Source organism: Schistocerca cancellata, chromosome 1 (assembly GCF_023864275.1).
Source record: "Schistocerca cancellata isolate TAMUIC-IGC-003103 chromosome 1, iqSchCanc2.1, whole genome shotgun sequence".
Classification (NCBI taxonomy): domain Eukaryota; kingdom Metazoa; phylum Arthropoda; class Insecta; order Orthoptera; family Acrididae; genus Schistocerca; species Schistocerca cancellata.
In genome coordinates this window covers 632,300,988-632,321,415 of record NC_064626.1, presented here as the reverse complement: position 1 = coordinate 632,321,415, position 20,428 = coordinate 632,300,988, and the positions used below count along the sequence as shown (strand labels likewise).

Below are 20,428 nucleotides of genomic sequence, written 5' to 3'. Positions count from 1 at the left end.
AACTAAAGAAAAATTCGGAGTAGGTATTAAAATCCATGGAGAAGAAATAAAAACTTTTGAGGTTCGCCAATGACATTGTAATTCTGTCAGAGACAGCAAAAGACTTGGAAGAGCAGTTGAGCGGAATGGACAGTGTCATGAAAGGGGGGGTATGAGATGAACATCAACAAAAGCAAAACAAGGATAATGGAATTAGATTAGGAAATGAGACACTTAAAGTAGTAAAGGAGTTTTGCTGTTTGGGGAGCAAAATAACTGATGATGGTCGAAGTCGAGAGGATATAAAATGTAGACTGGAAATGGCAAGGAAAGCATTTCTGAAGGAGAGAAATTTGTTAACATAGAGTATTGATTTAAGTGTCGGGAAGTCGTTTCTGGAAGTATTTGTATGGAGTGTTGCCATGTATGGAAGTGAAACATGGACGATAACTAGTTTGGACAAGAAGAGAGTAGAAGCTTTCGAAATGTGGTGCCATAGAAGAATGCTGAAGATTAGATGGGTAGATCATATAACTAATGAGGAGGTATTGAGTAGGATTGGGGAGAAAAGAAGTTTGTGGCACAACTTGACTAGAAGAAGGGATAGGTTGGTAGGACATGTTCTGAGGCATCAGGGGATCACCAATTTAGTATTGGAGGGCAGCGTGGAGGGTAAAAATCGTAGAGGGAGACCAAGAGATTAATACGCTAAACAGATTCAGAAGGATGTAGGTTGCAGTAGGTACTGGGAGATGAAGAAGCTTACACAGGAAAGAGTAGCATGGAGAGCTGCATCAAACCAGTCTCAGGACTGAAGATGACAACAACAACACCTTCATTTGCTAAATCTGTCCTTAATGAGTCCAACATTACTCCTATCCTTAACCTGGAAACCAACCCAGATCGTATCATCCTGCAGACACAAAGCTTCCACCACTGTGGTCATGAATCATTGTGACAGTGTGGCTGAGTCTCTCTGCCAACTATCTGACATATCTGCACAAAAACCTCATAACCATGACCCTTTTCCAGAAGTCCAACATAATGTCTAGCAGCCCCTCAAGGGTCTGAGGTCCATCCCAAAACCTAACATCTGAATCCATCACCTTCTCACACAGCAGCCTCCCACACTTGTACGAGTCCACAGACCAACCTCACAAGTCTCCCTACTGGCTGTCCCATTATTGATGATTACAATTCTCTTACAGAACAAACCTCTGCTTTGTTGACTTAACACCTCCAAACCATTGTCCATAACATCCCATCCAACCTCCAAATCATTTCTCACTTCATTCACTGCCATTCCACAGCTCCCGTCCCATTACTGCAAGAGTCCATGCCAGTCACTGTGGATGTGTTGTCCTTGTACACCATTGAACATTAGCTTTCCCAGGACCACTACCAAATGCCCTACCTCTTTCCTAAGCCTCCTGGCCAACCACATCCTGGCTCAATTATTTCGCCTTTGAAGGTCAAAACTATAAATAGATCTGTGGTATTATCATGGGAACTCATGTGGCATCATCCTATGCATACTTATTTATGGGCCATCTGGAGGAATCCTTCCTATCTAGTCAACACGTAAAACCCCCTTGTCTGGTTTGGATTCACTGGTGGCATTTTTATTATATGAGCTAATGACAAGGAAAACCTTTGCTCTTTCCTCCATGACCTGAACACCTACTCCCAAATCTGCTTCACCTGGTCCTTCTCAACTCAGCAAGTCACCTTCCTGGATGTCAATATCTTCCTCTCAGATGGCTCCATAAATATATCTCTTAGTGTCAAGTGCACCAGCCACCAGCAATACCTCCACTTTGACAGCTGTCACACATTCTATGCCAATAAGGCTTTCCTTAGAGTCCCACCATGCATATATGCTGCATTTGAAGTGGCAAGTGATGGTTGTTGAAATATACTGATAACATTACCAGATTCTTTATTGACAGGCAATGTGTTCTATAGCTCATCCATAAACAAATCTCCCTTGCCATCTCCTCCTCTGACACAAGTAAACCTGTTAATCAGCCACCAACCAGCTCTATTGTGATCACCCAATATCATCCTGGCCTTGAAAAGCTCAACCACATCTTCATCAGGGCCTTCACTACGTGTCATTGTGCCCTGTCCATCCCAGTGCCAGTCCTGTACCCCATGGGTCATTCTGTTCTGGACAATGCAGGTACAGGACCTGCCCCATACACACACCTGCCATCTCCTGCCAAGTCTAGTCAGCATTTCCTATCCTATAAAAGGGAGGCCCACCTGTGAAAGGATTAATGTTGTATGTCAGCTGTGCTGCAATTACTGTGTCACATTTTGTGTGGGCACAGCAGGTAACCAAATGTTTATTCACCAGAATGACCACTGCCAAACTGTGGCTAACCACAAACTTCGACCTTCCAGTTGCTGAACATTGTGCACACCACAACACAATTTACTTTAATGACTGCTTCACTACATGTGTTATTTGTATGCTCTCTTCCAGCACAAGTTTTCCTGAGCTACACAGTGGAAATTCTCTCTTCTGCATACAGTCTTACAGTCCTTCTAACCTAAACCTTTGCTAACCTGTTTCCCACTGCTTCACATTACCTTTTCCCTATTCTCTTCTGTCACTGTCACATCACCCCTTCCCTGCCCAGATCATGTACTGCCTTCTTCCACCACTGTTCCTCTCTCTCTCTCTCTCTCTCTCTCTCTCTCTCTCTCTCTCTCTCTCTCCCTCTCTCTCTCTCTTTCTCTCCCTCCCTCCCTCCCTCCCTCCCTCCCTCCCTCCCTCCCTCCATCTTGCCCCCCCTCCTATTTCTTCACTTAGTACTCCATTTTCTAGTGTCCACAGCTCCCCTAACTATCTCCAAATTACAATATGTTAACTGAAATAGCAACAGTGAACTACAAATAAAAAAAGAGAATCAGTAAACAAATGCATAGCAACTGAAATACCAAAATGTAAAACAAAAATGCTATGAATCTGCGCACCATATAAAAAATTTAAAAAATTGCAAAAGAGGAAGATGCAATAGGCAGTGACTTAAGTTGGTTTACCTAATAGCTTTATAATTAAAAATAGCAAAATTATCAGTACTGTTTTAAGGATATCAATTCACTGTTAAAGTGGATTTCCAAAGTTCAAAAATTCTTGAGGGAGTGAAATTTTCTCATTGGAATAGTTTATAGACTACACAGTTATTTGCTTATTTAGAAACAGAAACATCAGGGCTATAAAACTGTTGTACTAAATTCTGGAAATAATTACTTTTAAGAGTTTAGTTCCACAGAAAACAAACATTTTGAAATATGATGTCCTTTGAAAAAATGTAGACGGCTTTTAAATGAGCTGCACCCATCTAGAAACAAACTTTGTTTATATCATCCAAAGTATCACCTTCCCATGGTTTACATCTACAGTAAATCACTAATATTTCTTTAAATAAAATATTTCCATATAATCTAACTATACTGTAACATTGGTAATCAGGAAATGAGAGTGTGTTCAATAAGGAATGTAACACTTCTTTTGTAGGCCAGTTTTTGTTGAAAAAATACAGAATGTATTGTGAGACATCATTGAGTATTCCTGCTTCAACCCCTATAGTTTCATAAAGTTCTGATTAGTGATGGTGCTATATGTTATCTTCAAAATGGTTTCTGTAACGGAGGTATGTTCCAGTCATCGAGTTTCTTTTGGCAGTGGAAAACCAGGGCATCACAGGTATTTATAGGTGTTTGCACAATGTCTACGGAGAGACATGGGAGTGAACGAAAGAATGGCGAGTCATTAGGTGAGCCGTCTGTCATCATCACAACTAGGTCACAGAAACCTGTCCGATCTTCCCACGTGCCAGCTGGCCACACACAGCTGTGACTCCTGCAATGTTCGAACAAGCGGACACTTTCTTCACGGTGATTGACAGATCACAATCAAACACCTTGCTGCACAACTGGACGTCTCTGTTGGTAGGGCTGATAGACTCATCCACGAGCTGGGATGCTCAAAGGTGTGTGCCCACTGGTTTTCTTGACAACTAATGGAAGATCATAAGGAGCCATGAAGGAATATCTGTACAGACTTGCTTGTGCATTATGAGGCTGCTTGTGTTTATTTTTTGTCGAACATCGTCACAGGCGATGAAACTTTGAAGCAGAAACAAAACTGCAATCCATGGAGTGGCACCACACCACCTCTCCTTTGAAGAAAAAGTTCAAAACCGCAACCTCAGCTGGTAAAGTTATGGCGACTCTTCTGGGACTCGGAAGGGGTTATTCTGTCTTATGTGCTTCCTCGTGGTGCAATGATCATCTCTGAAGTGTATTGTGGTACCCTCAGGAAATAGAAGAAGCAACTTCAGCATGTTTGTTGTCACAAAGATGCAAATTAACTTCTCCTTTTCCATGACAATGGAAGGCCTCACACGGGTCTGTGCACCCAGGAGGAGCTCACAAAACTTCATTGGACTGTTCTTCCTCATCCACCCCACAGCTTGGATCTCACACATTCCAAATTCCACCTGTTTGGCCCAATGAAGGATGCATTCAACGGGAAGCAGTATGTGTAGGTGGGGAGGGCCATTGATGAAGCGAGACATTGCTTTCAATATCAGCCAGTAGAGTGGTACTGTGCAAGCATACAAATCCTACCAGTAATGTGGCATAAGGCTGTTGGATTGGATGGAGATTATATTGAAAAATAGGGTTTTCTAGCCAAAACAGTGACGAATAATAGGGTGTACTGGAATCCCAAATAAAACCAATGTTCTTTCAGTACAAAAGTGTTGTATTACTTTGTAATAAAATCCCTGCTTGAAATTGGACTTCTTGTGTAACTATTGTACCCATTGTTTTTGTGAATGTTTATTAAAGTTTGTATGTGTATTATTAACAAAAATGTATCAGAAAGGGGAAAAAAATAATATTGACATCAGGACTTGTACCTATAAGAACAAGTAGGATAGTCTCACCTTGCTTTCCAAATGTGTGCATTTCTTATTTATGTTTCTATGATGACTGTCATGCTGAAAATTGTAGTGTGTGCCTTTCAGTCCTAACTCTGTTTTTTTTTTTTCGGTTTCATTTTGGCTTTATACTGTGTGCATTTCTTGCTTAGTACTACTGATTTGTTCCATTAATGAATCTCCTAGGCCATAGTTCTATCAGATTTGCCAATGGACTGATTTGCTTTAACCTGTTTTTGCTTCCTTATTTTTCTATATTCTTCTATACTAGCTGAACTGACAGATCATGATTTGTCGTATGGAATCTCAAATTTCTGATTCTAAGGCACCTGCTTCCTCAGTGTTCTCTCCTTTAGCTTTGTGCTTATTTCTTTAGCTCTTGCTTATTTCTTTGGCCATTGGTGTATTTCCTTTCATTCTTGTGAGCCGCATTCTGAAATCATTCTATCATCTTACCTTGATAACTTTTGTAACTCTCACTTTTCTCCATGGCTGTGGTGGTGGATCATACTGTACATGTCAAATCATTATAAACATCAGCACATTCATCTTTAGACTCCTAATAAGTTGCTGTATTAGTATTATGATGGGAAAGTTATAGTGAAATACGGATATAGGAGAAGTAAAGGAAAAACTCACTGAATTGTTGCGCACTGTCAACAGGTACATGAACAAGACGGAGAACATTGTTAGCTTTCAAACAAATCCTTCATCAGAGCAATAGAGTACACATACACACACATACATCTGCATTTTCCTAGATGACTACATTGTGCCAGCACAGTAGCTTGAATGGGGAGAGGAGAGAAAGTATGCAACAAATAGGAGGGAGGTTTGGGGAAGAGTAGGTGACAGCTAGTTGGCAGCAGATATGCACTTATCAGTGACTCAATGCCTCATCTACACAGTGAGTTGTCACGTTTACTCATTCCATTATTTACAACTCCGTATGAAAATGATGAGGGTCCCAGCACTTTACTTCTGCTCAGTCTTTCCAAAAGATATGCAAGATTTTGCTGCAGCATACCAGAAGTTATTTATTTCATTCGTCTTTTGTGTGTGAAACAGGTTCATTTGTAAAACTGTATTGTCACTAGTGTGTTGTGAGAAATGTTCCTTTGTTTTTTTCTTTGTAGGTATGCACTCTTGGTTGTGGACAGTGCCACAGCCCTGTACCGTACCGATTACTCAGGACGAGGAGAGCTCTCGGCAAGGCAAATGCATCTAGCACGTTTCCTGCGTATGTTGTTACGGCTTGCTGATGAGGTATGCAGTTGATCTTCACTTTTCTCTTAAAACAGTTGATTTGCTCTTAATGTAAGTAACCATTGTTGTAATTTCTGTATTGCAATGCCCCCTGTCTGTAGTCTAAAGCTCTATCATAGATATGATTCTTGGTGTTGCAGTTTTCATAAATGGTGGTGTAGGTTTGTTAAATTTTCAGAAATTAAGATTGAAGAAACTTGAAACAGAATTTAATAGATGGGTGCAGAAGGTAAAATGTTTGACATAACATTTAATTCTAAAATCTAGAACTAATAGATAAAAGAAAGAAATGATAAAGATTGGCTTTTGCCATTCTAGAAAACTCCAAAAATAGGTTAAAAATTGACAGCAAGGTTGACAAGAACTTACATTCATGAGATGCAGGTCACACTAGTATTGATAAAAATGTTCTAAATTAGAGCACAGTAGTTCTAGCGTTTAGAAAAATAGGTTGCTTCTTCAAGAGGGATGAAGTAGTAAATGTAGAGGAATTTAGATGAAAAAGGGTGGGTGGTCATTGGAAGAACAACCTGTTACACAAAGGAAAATTTAACAGTGTGGCAATTCAGACATAGTATTTAATAAGCACTGTGTAAACTTCAGTTCAGAGATCATAGAATGGACAGAGTTAGAAGTAATGATGGGTTAAAAGGAGAGAGAAAATGAAAAGTAGAAAGAATAATAGAAGTAAATAAATAAATAAATAAATAAAGTTGGTGGAAGGGGATTGCACACATTGTGAGAGGGGAGGCGAGAGAGTAAATAATAAATTAGAGACGTAAAAATTGCAGTATGGGAATATTGTACAGTTTGATGACATTTGTGTCTAACTCTGATATCGGCACACCATTGACTCACTTTCCAGCCTATCAATCACAGAGTTATTTTAATTTAAGTATATCAGCACATTTTTTTCATTGCATGTTCTGTTATATAGGGATGAACACTAAACTCGCAGAATAGGGGAGCAGACAGAGAATTCCTACAGTTGAGTCAGCATTAAGTTGATCCCTGACAGTTCCAGTAGGCTAGATGTGACAGCTTCGTGTGCCTGCCACAACCAGTCATGTAACACGATTTTGTAAATGTCTCTGTGACAGTGCCTCAGATTGTCACAGCTCTATAGATGGCTGTTGTTTTCGCATGCAGCCATTTGAGCTTTGCAGCTAAAAGCTGGCAACAGTGATGCAAGCTGTCAGGGATCTTCTTACGCCACCTGGACTGTAATTATTGCAAGATCCTTTTTGACTGTGTGACATTCTCAAATTACTTTCTCTTGTTCAGGATTCCTACCCCTGCAATAATTCTTGCGGTAAAACCTGCTCCGTGTAACTTCCGCTACTGCCTGCCCAGGCTCATCACTGGCAAACTTACAGCATTAAAGCAGGGATACTCTTGCTTGTAGTTTGCATAAAATAATTTTTTTGATTGACAGATGTCAGTAGCAGGGGATGGCATTGCCAGCTACTCTCCACCCTCCGTATTGTATAACCTGCTTCTCCTGACAAGACACCCACTGCAAGTACCTTCAAAACAACAACACAGCGATCAGGTGGAGCCCAAGAGATTGGCTGACATCTGCCCGCTACGAGTTAACTTGTTAAATCATTGAGCACAAAGTTATTTTAATTTAAGTATATCAGCGTATGTTTTCACTGCATGTTCTGTTACATAGGGATGAACACCAAACTGGCAGAATACATGAGTGGAGAAAGAACTACCTGCTTTGGTGGTGTCCCATTCCCCCATTGTAGAGCTTGCTCTACAGGATGTCACAAGAGGTTTGAATGCTTGTTATATTACGAGGGCCAGTTGGGTCCTCTCACCAAGCACTAATTTCACTAAATTCTGTAGATTGTAACTTGCTCTCCAGCATGTTCTATCATCCCTCCAACTTCCTGTATTTGCCACTGTTAGCCTAATCCCATCCCCTTTACCTGACATATTGGCATTTGTTATAAACTTGTCTCATTTTATTATTTAATTATCACTGTCACCTACCATCATGTGTGTGTGTCCTTCCTAATATCTTCATTTCAATGCATTATTCTTTCCACTTTTCATTTTCTCTTTGTCTTTTAATTTAGTTTTATTTCTCACTCTGCCTGTCATCTCCAAACAGAAAATGGCTCATTTCTAATTAATGTACCATCTATGACTTCTTACTCTCCCTAGAATGATTCTGTTCACCTTTGCCTCCCGCTCTTCTCATAATACGAGGATGCTTCTTAGCCTGTGTCACTCAACCTCTTCAATTGGTGTTTCTTTTTTTCCCTAAGGAAGGAACCTAAGATATGAAATGTCAGGCACATTGTGATCTGTTTTCATGTGTTTTTAACAGCAGTACTGGGGTGGGGCTTTTTGAAGAAGGTGGTTAGATGATGAAACTCATCGCTTATGTTCTGGATGTATGTAACTGCATGTTTTTTACAGCATAGGATTCCAGCATCCCTTGGTCTACTGCCTCCCCCCCCCAAAAAAATCCTTAACCAACCCCCTCCCAAACAGGCGCGCACACGCACGCACACACACACACACACACACACACACACACACACACACACATTCCTGAAATCAATAAGGCAATAAGGTAACTCATGGTTTTCTAGCTTTTTTGGGTTAGAGTTCATTTTCCTACATTGATCCAGTGGTTTTCCTCTTGGCTGAAGGATATTATGTATAGTGGAAAAGTTGTTGACAAAATGTTTCTGTGAGAGTTCAAATCAGAACTCTGCCTATTGATCCTCCCTCCTATTGCTGGCCTCTGTAAAATGCTGAAGTTGCATTTCTTGTCGAATTTGTTATTTGTTTCTCGATTTAAAGTCTAGAGCTACATCCACCATGGAACTTCCTTTAATAGCTATTGTGAGATGGGAGCTTCAACATGGTCATGCTTTATGCAGAGATTAAATGCAATAACCGAGTTTACTACACCCACAATTGTAGAAATTATTTCAGTTGTAAATCTGAAAATAATAATCAATCTGTACAGAGAATGTAAGCTGCATACACAAAGAAAGACAATACAGTTACGCAACCGTACATGTTCTTGTCACCTGCGAATGGAATTTAGCCTCTCTCCTCCGACAGCATTTAATGAGCTTTGTATTACAAGCTCAACTGTGGTATGAATACTTCGTACCCAGAGGACCCTAAGTACATCAAAATCGATAAATGAACTCTGCAACAGACAAGATCAAATCTTCTTCATCCAGTGAGGTGGTTGATGTAAATTCTTTAACTTTATTGCTAATCTTGTGACTTTTTCAGCTATGCAAGGATTAGCTTGTATAATGTACCAGCACATACTTTTAATAAGGACTGATCTTCCTTAAATAATATAGTGCAATTACATGAAATTTGTGTGAAACAGCCTCTGTGGTATTACACAAAATTATGGACTTGCAATTCTAGCAGTAGCGTGACAACGAGGTTGTGTAGTGTACAAACTCCATATTTCATGTTTACAGTAAGTGACAAATGTTTGGCAAGATTAACTGGTAGTGTTGCGATCAAGCAACACCGAAATCAAGTCCAGTAAAATCATAAAAAAGCACGAGTCTCAAATGGACTGGCATATGGGAGACAGCTTGCTTTAAATGCTGTGGAACTCCCCGTGGTGAAAGAGTTTAAGCGCAGGAGCTAGTGTAGAAGCAGCACTAATTCTTTCCTACAGTACCAGAAAATTATCTGATTATCTGGCTGTAAATGTGTTCTCTAAAGCACTGACAGAAAATCTGCTGCTGGAAAGAGCCACACTTATAAAAACAGTGCTTTTGTCACTTTCTGTCTCCTGTTGGTTTTGATAGTCATGTTGTTATTAGTATATTAATAAGAGATCTAACATTTGTGCTGTCCATTTATTATTGTTATCTTTAAAGCTAAATTTCAAATTTATCAAAACCATGAATGTGTACCCATCATGGATAAAATCCAAGCTTATTGTTAACTTGTTTTTTTATTACACAGTTTGGGGTTGCTGTTGTTATAACCAATCAAGTTGTAGCACAAGTCGACGGTGCTGCTTTATTTGCTGCTGATCCAAAGAAGCCTATTGGTGGCAACATCATGGCTCATGCTTCAACCACTAGGTAAGTTGTAAACAGATTACCTACTACAGGAAGGTTTAATTGATTATTTTTGAATGAAAATTAAGTTACTGAGGTCACACTATGTCTGACACTAAAGAATAATCATAAAGTAAGTTTTATTGGCAATTTATGGTGCAACTGCACTGCAGTCACGAAAAGGACATACTCTTAGAGAGAGATGACAACAGTGCAGACACTTAATTGTGGGTTGTGATAACATGCAAGAAAATCATTATATCCATTGTGAATTGCATTAAGCTGTACAGATCCTGATGACTGCATAGGATCTGTTAGTGCTATCACCAGTATGTTTGTATTGTTTTAAGTGTAATTATAAAGACAGTGCTCATGGCATGGGTGTGAGTCAGGTGGTTCATTGAAGGATGGAGCAATATGTATGCTGTGGAATGCAGTGTGAAAAAATTGTGGTAAGAGGTGAATCAGTCTGTGTTGAAGAAAAGATGATGAAGGCCAACATACAGATAACCATGTTGGCTCCATATGCATTTTAGACCAATTTTCTGAATGCTGCCAGATGAACAGAAGTTTGACAAGGCCTTACAAATGTTGTTCTGGATCTCACAGTCATTAATAGAAGAGTGCACCAAGCAATGATTCAAAAAGAGCAAGCAGAACTGTTGTTATCTCACTATTATGTTGAATGTGATGACCATTTAAATGACTTTGCCTGGTGTGATTTTCTTTTTTATTGGACCTGAAAGTTTTCCTTGCTAGCAAGAGAGTGCAGAATGACTAACCTGTAAACATGCTGTTGCCAATTGCATGTCATTGTATGAAATTTCAAACTTTGGTACTGGATAAAACAATTGTGTGTCTCATGTTGACAGATCTCTTAACACAGATGACACGTTCAAACATAGTTAATAATTTGTATTTCAGGTTGCAGTGAAGTACTTTATTCCATAACATTTTTTGTTGTTTTAATTGGCCAATGGAACTTACTTTCTGGACATTGCTTGTATATTACTCATAGTATGGACAAGAATTGTTTTGTAAATAATGGTGTGGAGTTTTGAATGCTGTATGTGGTTCAGGATACCATTACCAAATAAACAAAATAAGTGATAATATATGGAGCATTCATAAATATGCAATTCCCATCTGTGCTTTTGGAGGAAAAAAGAAGAGTTCTACACTGCTCCTCAATCTACAAATTTGTCTTCACATTTGGTTAACTCATGGTAGGGTCTATAATAGCTACATAAGAAAAAACTTCATACATGTGTGCATTAATTATCAGCAGTTTTTATTACATACAGTTCAGGTTTAAGGGGAGACAGTGGCAGTCTTGCACTGATACTTTTGTAAATCCATATCTTTGCCATTTTTTGTTCAATCTCATTGAAATTTTGCACACTTATGTATAGAGATCTAATATGATTTTTTTAAAAAAATTCGGAATTTTTAATAACAATCTAATGCAGTGACATAATTTTGAATTTTTTATTGCATTATTATTTTAAGGTACACTTTCTCATATTTCGAGGCAAATTTTTTTAATGGTAAAATAATCTACACCAATAGGTGTACAATTAAGTGCAGTAACTTTTTGGTAAATTAATGCTATTATTTTCTGTGATATTTTGGATTTGAACATTTTTTACTGGCAAACTTTTTAATATATTATCAACCACAAAACTGTGTATAATATCTCGATTAAAATTTTGTTCCACTTAAATATTGCTTCAAAGCAAAAGAACAGGTGTGGCAAATTTCATTGCAATCCTTCCAGTAGTTTCTTCTCTGCTCCTTTACCTAGCAATTTTTTGTATGTTCTGGACTGAAGTCTCCTCCTTCGCGATTCTTTACTTATTGATGATCTGCAGTATCTGCTCAGTGAAGACTCCAGGTGTAAAGCCCAACTTGCTGAGGATGTGAAGTATTGCCACATTCCCATCATTAAACACTGCTGCAGCTTCCAAAGCAGAAATCTTCTCCACCAAATTGGAAACGAACACAGTCTTTGGACATCTTTTCCAAATAAGAGCATTGAAACTTGCATTTGGGTTCTGTGTTTTCGCATGCAGACATTTTTCTAGCAGTTCTGGTGAAGTCAGTGCTCTAAAAGTTGGTTTAATGGCCTTGAAACCTCATAAGGAAGGTTATTTTTATGGGTATAAGCTTCCCCACTTTTCTTACTTTTCAAAATTTTGCACCATTCATTAGAACAGAGGCCATGTTGAGGTGTAGTGTCTGTCGACAAGTAATGAAACCAAATGGCCCATACTGCTTTCCTCATACTGTCCAAGCTTGTGAGGTTACTTCTAATTGCAGCACCATAAAAGACTTGTAGGCTGTCAATTCTCCTCTTTGTTAAGTCTGTTTTTACCTCCCAGTGGCTTCCCATCCTCTAGTAGCTTGCCTTTATTGTCTGCAACAAGTCATTAAATGAAACAACAAGTTCGCATTTAAAGTCTGCAACAAGTCGTCGGAGTCGTCCACCCATCCTCTTCTGAATATGGCCTAAGCACTCCAGTTTCTTAGTAGTGGAGTCTTTTCCATAGGGCTGACTTTCAACTACATTCTTGAAAGCACTAGAGTCTCCATCTCCTAAATACTGTACGTATCTTACTCCATACTTCTGCAAAGATCTATGGAAAATGAATTTCATACTTGCAGCTTCCATCCCACCACTGGAGCCTGCATAATTTCTGCTACAAATAGCTTTATGGCCTTCTTGCCATTCTGTTTCTTTACCTGCATCAATATATTTCTTGTGCAAGGAACATGCAGAACAATATTTAGACATCACCTCTAAGTCTAATACTTTTCCAGCGTCGACACTAATGATTGTTGAAACTCCACGCAGTGAAGTATGCCCCCTCTTCACCCAGGAACTGTCTTAGGAAACTGCTGTATCGTTGCTATTAGTTGCTTCACAGTTTTCTTGAATTGCCCCCAGGACTGCAATTTTCATGCTCTCTTCACTTACTTCTGCAACTGCATTGAGGAGAGCAGTATTCATTGCAGAAAATTTTAGGGGAGGACCAGGCATGTTCATAATACCACATAAAAGGTTTCCACCATCTCTTCCAATCCCTATACATCTTAGTCCACAAGCAAATCTCATATTGGCTTCATAGATTCTATTACTGACCTTTGATGTCTTGAATGATCTGTCAGCATCACAGTTTTGACACAAAATGTCAGGGTGTATATGACCCGGGACAACCGGAAGATCCGGGAAAAACCCAGGAATTTTTTCATCTGGGAGAAAACCAGAAAACACCCGAAAACATGAACGAGAGAAAAAAGAAAATGAAAATAAAACTTAAGTTGCAAAGGAATTGCACCGTATACAACAACAAAACAGTGCTCATACAAGTGTCTGCCAACAGCAAACTGTGTCAAAGGCTTTAGGAAGACTATGCAATGCTTTATAACAACAAACTGCCTCCAATGAGCGTGACGTGACAACTGTTTAAATTAGATTTGTTTGAGCTGTTGTGGGCGGGCTCTTGAGCATGCGCAGTTATGTCGCGTATGAGTTGTATCTTCTCCCGCTTCTGGTTACAGAAGTATGGCTGGGCGCCACTGCTTAATACTGCCTCGGTTCGTAAATATAGTAAATCTGGGGCTGATGCACAGAGCAGTCTGAGTTGTGGTGGGGAGGTAGGCAGCGTCCACGGGACCGGTGTTTATGTTCAGTGATTTTGTCGTTTCCTCTTCGTTTATTGCTCTCACGTTAAATGATAACAAAACGGATTTTTGTGGCCGGAAGCTATCAAATGAATTAAAATATGTTCGCATAATTACGGAAAGCTAAAATATGTTGTTAGTTTCAGATTTTATTTCCATCTTCCTGACAGAACAATGGAGTTATTTTTGCCGGTTTGGTAAAGAGATTTGGCTTAAAGTTAATCTTTTCTGCTGAGGCAGTCAGTTTATTTGAAAAGAAGTCTTTAATTTCACACTATTGGCTAGTTTCAACTGTTTGCTGCATTTCAAGTGCATGTATGGCATTATGCCATGATAAAGAACCAAACATGAGATAATACAGTACTGGGACTCCAAGAAAATTTACATACGAATGTGCATTTTAAGCCGAATTATGCGTTTTAGTATTGGTCACGAAATTTCGACGCTCTTGAAGTATCATCTGATGTATTGTTTCTCTTATGCCATACGTAAGATCTTTTAATGTTTTACACATACGAACATATGGGCTTCCTGCAACATCGTAGCTGCGCAAGCGCGGTGACGCCTGTTATTTGGCGTTCTCTTGCAACTGCTGAAACGAACCTAATTCTAACAGGTCTTGGGAAAATATTGCGAATGGTGGTTTGAAAAGCGTTACATTCAAAGCAGATTTCCTTTTTACGCAAGATAAACTATGTGCGAGAATGTACGATGAATTTCTTAAATCCTAAAGCGTTTGACTCTCATTTAAAAATAAACTCTTTGAGGACGACCATTTAGAAGAATTTCGAGCCCAAAAGATCAGACATTTACGTCATTTTACTGGCACATTTGTGTGATGTATCTTAAAGTGTAACACACGCAAAAAGATCAACATTATATGTGGAAGCTTAGCTTCTTTTCCAGCATATTAATCTTCGAGACCAACATTATACGTGAATGCTGTGTATATTAATTTAAACCATAAACTTTTCTTATTTGTGTGTTCGCACTACTTAAGAGTGATCTTGCTATTGGCTCACTACATCACGTGTTCTATGTTGCCATCAGCTGGCGAGATCACGTGACAGGAGCTATGACTGTCTTACAAAAGCGCATCGCAATCTCGATTTCAATCTTTCAGAAAGTAACATGCGGTGTTTGGTGGAATTCAAATTTATACCTTCGTAATACGAAAATATGCAGTGAACGTGTTGCTGCACATCAAAGGTCTTTCAAAACGTGTTTTCCCCCCACTTGAGTTTCGTTTTTTAAAGTGCCGGGAAATTCTACTCCCGCATATAAAACTATAGGCCTGATGAGTTTTACAGTGCCGAGGAAGAGTATACTGTCACTTAACACGGAAAAAGTGTATTTTCATCCGGGAGAAAGTGTATTTTTAACCGGGAAATCCGGGAAAAATCCGGGAATTTCTTTTTTTCCTTGTCCACGTATACACCCTGAATGTGCAATGTGCAAACCAAACCTTCTCTCTTTCCATCATCAACCAAATCCACATTTCCTCCTCAAACAGAGCACTTGCAGGCTTTTCTAAGTGCTTCTGCCACCATTTCCGGATCCACAACTCTGAAACCTGTATTTCTGTCATGATTTGTTTCTTCTGACATAATCCCTGTCCCCAAGTTTTATTTTAGATGCACTTGGAGAAAAGCTAATGTTTGCATCTGCAGGCCCGACCCTAACCTCAATGTCAGTTTTTCGCTTTATATTGAAAATATGGGACTTACTATATTTTTTAAATACTTTACCAGGCCTAAGCATTGTAAAAAGGGATCAACAGATTCAACCTTGCACAAAGAATGGCACAATAAATCAAGTGTCACTTGAATTCCACTGAACTGCACAAAACTTGTTTACAACACTCCACAGCCTTCTATACCACACTGATTGAACCAGAAAATGGCTCAACAGCCTTATTTACAACACTGCTGTTATGTATACAAAAAATCACAGCCTTCTAAAGCTATATTTTCTAAGTTCACACGCCAAATTCTGCAATAAAATTTTTCCTCCATTTGGTACATTGAAAAGCTGGCTTGGCACATTACACTGCTTAGGGTTTTAATTTTTTTATGCCATTTGTAGTTCGAATTTCAAGGAAAAAATTTGGAATAATAATCTCAATTATATTTACTATCAAATAAGCAAATAAAAATAATTGGAAAATTTTTCATTATTTCTGCCACTGTCTCGTCTTAAAGTGCATGCTTAGTACAGTAGTTGTGTCATTAGTTACCGTGAGCACAAAGGACATGTACATTTGCCCAGTTTTTCACTATCATATCTGAGGAGGGGTATCTGTTGAGAGGCCAGACAAACGTGTGGATCCTGAAAAGGGGCAACAGCCTTTTCAGTAGTTGCAGGAGCAACAATCCGGATGATTGACTGATCTGGCCTTGTAACACTAACCAAAACGGCCTTGCTATGCTGGTACTGCGAACGGCTGAAAGCAAGCGGAAACTACAGCCATAATTTTTCCCGAGGGCATGCGGCTTTACTGCATAGTTAAATGATGATGGTCGAAGTAGAGAGGATATAAAATGTAGACTGGAAATGGCAAGGAAAGTGTTTCTGAAGAAGAGAAATTTGTTAACATCGAGTATAGATTTAAGTGTCAGGAAGTCGTTTCCGAAAGTATTTGTATGGAGTGTTACCATGTATGGAAGTGAAACACGGACGATAAATAGTTTGCAGAAGAAGAGAAGCTTTTGAAGTGTGGTGCTACAGAAGAATGCTGAAGATTAGATGGGTAGATCACATTACTAATGAGGAGGTATTGAATAGAATTGGAGAGAAGAGAAATTTGTGGCACAACATGACTAGAAGAAGGGATCGGTTGGTAGGGCATATTCTGAGGCATCAAGGGATCACCAATTTAGTATTGGAGGGCAGCATGGAGGGTAAAAATCGTAGACGGAGACCTAGAGATGAATACACTAAACAGATTTAGAAGGATGTAGGTTGCAGTAGGTACTGAGAGATGAAGAAGCTTGCACAGGATAGAGTAGCATGGAGAGCTGCATCAAACCAGTTTCTGGACTGAAGACCACAACAGCATCATCATCTCAGGATCCTGTGTGAGAAATAATGTTTTCAGAACGAAGGGTAATAGAATGTGGATATTTCAAGGATAAATAGTGGGTATGAAAATGAAGTTCATTAGGAAAGAAGTAGAAATTTCGATACACTGAGAGAAAGGTGAGAAAATCACTGACATTTAGTATGTTAAGGGACTTGGTGAATTTGCTGGAGTGCACAGTAGACAACTTAATGAGAGTAAGTTGCAGTTGATGGCTGAGGAAACAATGCTTCATTCAGGATCTGAAATTAAAGATAAATCTCTCTGTGACTTCAAGTTGTATTGAGGACTTCAAACTTCAGTTTTGCTTTCGTGATTTAAAACAGCAATATGATGCAACTGTGTCCGATGAAATCCCAGCAGTAGAATTTAAAATTAAATAGAAACAATTTGTGGCTGAAGAAGGATACCCACTGAAGCAGCTTTTAACTTGAATGAATCTGGCTAATCCTGCGAACAAATATTCATTTCTATTGATGAAGAAACTTTTGGGTCATTCCTTGTCCCAGTTTAGAAGATGATCCCAGCTCGACCATCTTCAGTTTTGATGAAATTTGTACAGGATGTACCTGAGGGCTCTACATGGACTTATACTAAGTTTCAGGCTCACCTGTAACTTGGTTCAGGTGCTAGAGCCATTTTCGTGAAGACCACTTTTACAGAGACCGAAAAGTCGTGAAGAAATCGTCAAGTTTGGCATTCCACTGTTCCTAATGTAAAAGAGCTAGACTCTTGCCTCTGGGTATAATGGTACAAGTTTGTGTGCTCTACACACAAATGTTGCAAGTAGAGTTCAGAAAGCAATGCATTTGGAATAATCTCAGTTCAGAGTTGGCAACAAATCATGTTGCAAGAAATTTGCCCCATCGTTTAATGAGGCACAAGTAATGGAGAAAGTGCACTATGGACCTGGTCTTTTGCCAAACTACTGTCTGTCTGGGTGTCAAATTTTGGCCTGTTTTGTGTGTTTAATTAGTGTGCTATCATCCTGTAAATTTGCTAAAAAACATGAATGTATCAAAATACACCCGTGTTCAAAATCATGTATCTCAAAATGGACACCTACCACATTAAATTCATGAACACCATTCAACAGAGCACATTTCATTCTATTAGAAAACTTATTTTCATTTTGGTGTCTCTTTGGGTAAGGTGCAAAAAATTCGCCTAAACTATTGACGTTTTTGGTAATTTGGTAAATCCTTGCGTTGGTCCATGGTGGCTATGCCACTACCAATCTCAAGACTGGTAATCCCATCGCCAAGGGGTCAAGCCCGATAGCCATGCAGGGTCAGCCACGGGTGGGTTTCTTTACGGCAGGTTCCCAGACCTGAAAGTGTGTGACTAGCAGGTTCCCAAGCTGGAAAGCGAATATCTAGCAGGTTCCCAAGCCTTTTTTGGGTCTCACCGTGGTTCCCAAGCCATAATACAGACTTATTCAATTGTTAAATGTTTTAAATTTTTTGCTGATGTCCAAAACTGTTGCTTCCGGCAAACTGTATTGAGACACTGTACATCCATTCTCAAAACGTTTGTCTTGATCAGTTTTTGCATCTTCAATAATTTCTTTTTTAATATAAATATTAATATAAATAGGATGGCAACATAGTGAAAGAACTGGAAGCGAGGTGTAGCAAAGCTAATGCAGTGAGCGCTCAGCTATGATCTACTCTCTTCTGCAAGAAGGAAGTCAGTAGCAAGACTAAGTTATCTGTGCACCGTTCAATCTTTCGACCAACTTTGTTGTATGGGAGCGTAAGCTGGGTGGATTCAGGTTACCTTATCAACAAGGTTGAGGTTACGGATATGAAAGTAGCTAGGATGATTGCAGGTGCAGGTACTAGTAGATGGGAACAATGGCAGGAGGGTGTCCACAATGAGGAAATCAAAGAAAAACTGGGAATGAACTCCATAGATGTAGCAGTCAGGGTGAACAGGCTTAGATGGTGTGGTCATGTTACACACATGGGAGAAGCAAGGTTACCCAAGACACTCATGGGTTCAGCAGTAGAGGGTAGGAGGAGTCGGGGCAGACCAAGAAGGTACCTGGATTCGGTTAAGAATGATTTTGAAGTAATAGGTTTAACATCAGAAGAGGCACCAATGTTAGCACTGAATAGGAGATCGTGGAGGAATTTTGTAAGGGGGTTATGCTGCAGACTGAACGCTGAAAGGCATAATCAGTCTTAAATGATGATGATGATGATGATGATGATGATATAAATAAATTCAGTGCCATTCTCCACCAGGGTTTCGACTACCTCTTGTTGTGTCCTGAAATCAGAAATGTCCTGCCCACTGTCCTTCCCACCGCTCCCACAGTGATATTCTGCTGTCCACTGAACCTACACAATATATTCGTCCATCCCTACACAAGCCCTGCTCCCAACCCCTTACGTCATGGCTCATACTCCTGTAATAGACCTAGATGCGAGGACTGTCCCATACATCTTTCCACCACTACCACAACCTACTCCAGTCCGGTCACAAACATCGCCTATCCCATCAATGGCAGGGCTACCTGTGAAACTAGTCATGTGATCTACAAGCTAAGCAGCAACCACTGTGCTGCATTCTATGCGGGCATGACAACCAACAAGTTGCTTGTCCGTGTGAATGGTCACCGACAAACTGTGGTCAAGAAATAAGTGGACCACCCTGTTGCTGAGCATGCTGCCAAACATGACATCCTTCATTTCAATGACTGCTTTGCAGCCTGTGCTATATGTATTCTTCCCAGCAACAGCAACTTTCCTGAATTACACAGGTGGGAACAGTGTTCCCATAACCCTCCTGGCCTCAACTTTCATTACGCCATTGTCCTCACCCATTCAGCCCCTTCTCTGTTCCTATTTCAGCACTACACAGCCCTCATTCCACCATCGCACTCAGTCTTTTTACTTTTCTCTTTTTCTGTTACCCCTTCCCCCATCACCCCCCCTCCCCCCCCCCACACCTCTCCCCTGCCCTCCGTCTACCTCCCAACTGCACATAGCTGCCCTGCCCTCTCTTCACCTTGTCCCTGCATGCTCCCCAGCAGCACTGCACTGCCCACTACCCCTCCCTTACGATACTTCCCCCTCCCCACCCCAGCCTCCCTACCACCACCCAGTCACCACTCCCAACATGCACTGCTGCTGCTGCTGCTTGCAGTGTGGCTTCAGTTGGCCGAGGCTGCAGTCATGTGTGTGTGAGTTGCATTTGCGTGAGTGTGTGACCGTTTTCTATTTTAACGACTGCCTTTCTGGCTGAAAGCTTTATTTGTGACAGTCTTTTTGTTGTGCCTACAAGTATCTCATCATCTCCGCGTGCCAACTTTCCTTTTCATAGCAATATGAAAATAATGAATAGCTTCTCACCATAAGGAGGAGACACTGAGTAACAGTTAGGCACATAAA

General features: G+C 39.9%; 1 protein-coding gene across 1 annotated transcript in view; it reads left to right on the top strand.

The window, feature by feature from the left end:
• The window catches only part of LOC126183253 (DNA repair protein RAD51 homolog 1), an 88,642-nt gene that overhangs the window by 53,199 nt on the left and 15,015 nt on the right, over positions 1 to 20,428 (top strand). The window contains exons 5-6 of the mRNA XM_049925072.1: positions 6,071 to 6,200; positions 10,170 to 10,291. Coding sequence (XP_049781029.1) covers positions 6,071 to 6,200; positions 10,170 to 10,291 — 252 coding nt within the window. The remainder of the gene's footprint in view (positions 1 to 6,070; positions 6,201 to 10,169; positions 10,292 to 20,428) is intronic.